Genomic DNA, 3,722 nt, shown 5'->3' on the forward strand with positions numbered 1-3,722 from the left:
ACAGGGAGAGCCACTTCGTGCGCAGCTGTCCAACTGGCACCGGCTCCTCAGGTCGCCAGCGACACCAGAAAGGAGCGCGCAAGACTGGGAAAGCAGTGGTGCCTGATGGAGAGTCCTACATGCCGGCTGTAGGCGGCGACATTTCATGCGAGAAGCAAGGCAATCATGATGGCGAGTCAATTCAGCGACATGTCATAACTACCTCCACAATAACGGAGCGGCTTTAACAACATCTCCTCTCATTGGGAAGTGCACGCACTGCCAGTGATTAAAATGTTACCAGCGCATTCGGAGAGCACAGCCGCAGGCTCGTTAGGCATCGGTTCACGTTGAGGTTGACAAGCGCATTGAATGAAAACTGGAAAACAGACATAAAAGAGAGTGTGAACCGAATGTGGGAATGGAGCAGGAAAGAGCCTGGTGAGTAATGAGAAAACCGCACGGAATGACCCCACCCAATAAATAAAAAGCTACCCCCAACTGACGGAGCGCGGGCGGATTCAGCCAGCCGGCTAACCCGCTCCTCAAGCGTTAACGCTGACGACTTCGACCCTGCTAAGCTTCCAAACGACCCGCCCGGTCCACCGCGACACGCGTTAAAGCTCCAGCCAGGCCAAGGCCCAGGAGCTCCGTTCACTGCCTCCGGACACGCTGCTGGCCTGCAGCTTCCGGCGGCCGTCCCCGGGTGTTGCGATTAACCGCTGTTGGTGAATTTTCAGCACACATTACGAGCCATAGTGGCCGCTCTTCTGGTTATAATCCACTCCGTGCTGTCCCGGTGCTGTGAATGTGCAGGCACTGCCGCGCGTGCCTTGGACGCGAGCTGGCAGCAGCACTGTGGTGGGACACCGGACACCAGGTGGCTGTGCGTTGTGGTTGGAGGAGGTGACGCAGACACAGCGTTCGAGCGTGCGGGGAGGACGGGCGCTAGACCTGGCTGCTGCTGGCCTGGGACTGACGAGACCGTCCAAGAGAGGGTTCGAGGGGACCCAATGGAGGCGTCACTGCGCTCGGCGGGCGGGTGACTTCCGTTGTCCTCAGTGGAGCACACCTTTTCTCATTAGATTCGCTTTGTTATGTTGTATGGTTACTATAGCGTCACTCTTTTTACCAGTATTATTTTTATTTGTGCTACGGTTGTGAGTATGTTTTATGGGCCCACAAGGGAAACTTAATGTTCACACAATAAGAGATAAAATAAAACGTATTATTTCTGCCTGGTTGAAACTGTTATGAAGCTGATTGACCAGCTTGACAATAAACCTAGGGGGAGGAATGTTATACATTTTGTAGTCACTGGGGAAGAAGTGCAGCTGATTCGGATCAGCTCGAGTTAAGTAGACTATTCTATTACTTCGTTATCTTTTCTCCCTATGGCTTTCATATTGGTTTACTCACTCTTGATAATGATTTAAATCAAAAGAAGGTCTGGTGGGTTGTATAAATGTATCAGATGATGACAATGCCTAAAGTAAAATGAATAAAAAAGCTAACTAAGGAGTTCACCCTATAGTCAAGTAAAAGTAGTTTAAGCTGGACAGGTCGCGGCGATGATCAAAAATTTGAAGGTGAGTGACTGCCCCTTGTATCTCACTGCCAAAACGGGGAGGAAAACGGCCTCACTTCGTAATCCTCAGCTAGGTCTTTCTCCAGTCATTTCCCCAGCAAACCACTTGAGCAACACTTCTACAAGAAAGCAAGTTTAAAACTTTATTTTCATAATATTGATACCACTGGCTGACATATGTGATCAATATGGAAATTCCTCACATAAGTGTATTTGAGGAAAAGACTCCCACAGACATAGACAGAACACTGGAGGGCAACATGGACATGACTGATTATTTATGACGTGCTGTTTTATTAGGAAAAATAGCTATGATAAGTGTGCCAAGACACACCAAAGGATAATGACACCCATCATATGTGAAAAGATGTTGCTTACAGACATTAGCTAATCATTTTGCTCAATAAATGAATCAGTATAAATGAATTGGTATTATTAGTGGGACCTCTTTGTCTAGTTTTAGGATTAGAATGAAGATCTGAACACATTTAGGTCATATTAATGTAGCAAAACAGAAAACTCTCAAGAGTTCACAAACTTTCTGACAGCACTGCACATTTCTGGATCTGTCTCCCACTACACATCTGCAGTGAAAACAGGAGTTAGCTCAGGGAAGCATGTTATGTGAACATAGGACACTATAACTGACATGGCTTTTTTTTTTATATTTATTTTTTGCACAGTTCATATCACAATATCCACAGGTCTCCTCACCCAACTTCTGGCAGATTTTACTGTGCACCGATACATGAGGTAAGGTGTTAAATGAGAATACAGATTTCAAATGAATCACTGCTGCCTCTGCAAACTAGGAAGTCAATTTTAGGGTAACAGTACTTTGCATTGTCAGTAGGAACATAGTGATTCTCACTTCTGTAAGTGGATATAGAAAGCAATCAAAACTTGACCATGAAGTCACGTGTAAGATAGTTAAAGCTTAAACTGCATCTTATTAAAGAGTAATGAATACTAAACAAGTCTTGAACTCTAAATGGGTTCAGGTAGCGACAAAGACAGCAGAAGTGCTCATTGCCATGGTGACGCACTGAACTATTTAAAGAAAAACGAATTTATTGAAGTTAATTAAAAAACAATCTTAAGTTAGGAGCTCTGATGGGAGCTTTCAGGTAGCCCACCCCCTACTGTACATGCTACATAGATCCTGTAAGCCTCACAGTCTCTGTGTCAAGCGTCCAACAGCCAGCATGTCGTTGTTAGACAGGGGGCACTATGAATAGGCAATGTCTGGCAGCAGATCTTCACTTGTCATTGTACTGAGTGAACTCCTTCAGAGCCCAGTTTTTCATTTCTATCTCCTGCCGTAATCTGCAGTACTCCTCAGCCAGGGCCTCAAACTCTTTGCCCAAGATCTCAAAGGAGGCCAGCTTTAACTCAACAGACTGCTTCTCTGCCTGACAGACCTTCAGCTCAGAGTCCAGCTTCTCTCTGAAATTAGGACAACAAAATGAACAAAGAATTAACAACAAAAGATTGTGACAGTTATCAGCCAGAATGTAGTTTCTATAAAAACTTTTCTGAAGGCTCGGATCAGTTGATGATAAATGATAAACACTAGTTAGAAACAGTATGTATTCACTAGTCGAGTGCACAATATGAATAATATAAGAATTACATGACAAAAAGGAATTTCTTAAGAGATTAACAAAAAGCCTCTTGCCTTATTTTCCTATGAGCAGATATTGAGTCCACTGTGTACGTGTCCAGCTGAATTTCCACCATCTCAGTCCTTTGAGGGAAGAAGAGAAACACATTTGTAAATAAACTGAAATACATGTAAAAAGGATGATCTAAGAATTTGACTTTTGCCCTCCTACCAAGTCTGTCTATATAAAGGCAATAAATAATTGTATGTATACGGTGGTGTGTTCTTTATACCGGGATAGTTTTCTACAATTTTTCTGAAGTTGAATAATTTTAGTTGAATAATTATAACAAATCATAACCCACATATTGTGAGTAAAAGAGAAGTATCACCAGATTGCACATAGACAGTCCTAATTTAAAAAGGTCCAGTGTGTATGAGTTTGTGGCATGTAGTTGCTGATTGCAACCCCCTGGCCTCACCCTCCCTGTCCAAGGGTGTAGGAGAAACTACAGTGGCCCAGAAACTCATGAAAGGCCCTATCTACAGCCA

The 3,722-nt window shown here is 44.0% G+C and overlaps 1 protein-coding gene across 1 annotated transcript in view; it reads right to left on the minus strand.

Moving 5' to 3' along the window:
• Positions 1-2,217: 2,217 nt before the first annotated feature.
• Positions 2,218-3,722, minus strand: part of haus4 (HAUS augmin-like complex, subunit 4) — a 3,958-nt gene continuing 2,453 nt past the window's right edge. The window contains exons 8-9 of the mRNA XM_035675576.1: positions 3,246-3,314; positions 2,218-3,013 (exon numbers count right to left, since the gene is read on the minus strand). Of these exons, the coding sequence (XP_035531469.1) occupies positions 2,827-3,013; positions 3,246-3,314 (256 nt within the window). The 3' untranslated portion in view covers positions 2,218-2,826. The remainder of the gene's footprint in view (positions 3,014-3,245; positions 3,315-3,722) is intronic.

This window comes from Morone saxatilis, unplaced genomic scaffold, assembly GCF_004916995.1.
Source record: "Morone saxatilis isolate NCDOM2014 unplaced genomic scaffold, NCSU_SB_2.0 Contig4, whole genome shotgun sequence".
NCBI classification, from domain to species: Eukaryota; Metazoa; Chordata; class Actinopteri; family Moronidae; genus Morone; species Morone saxatilis.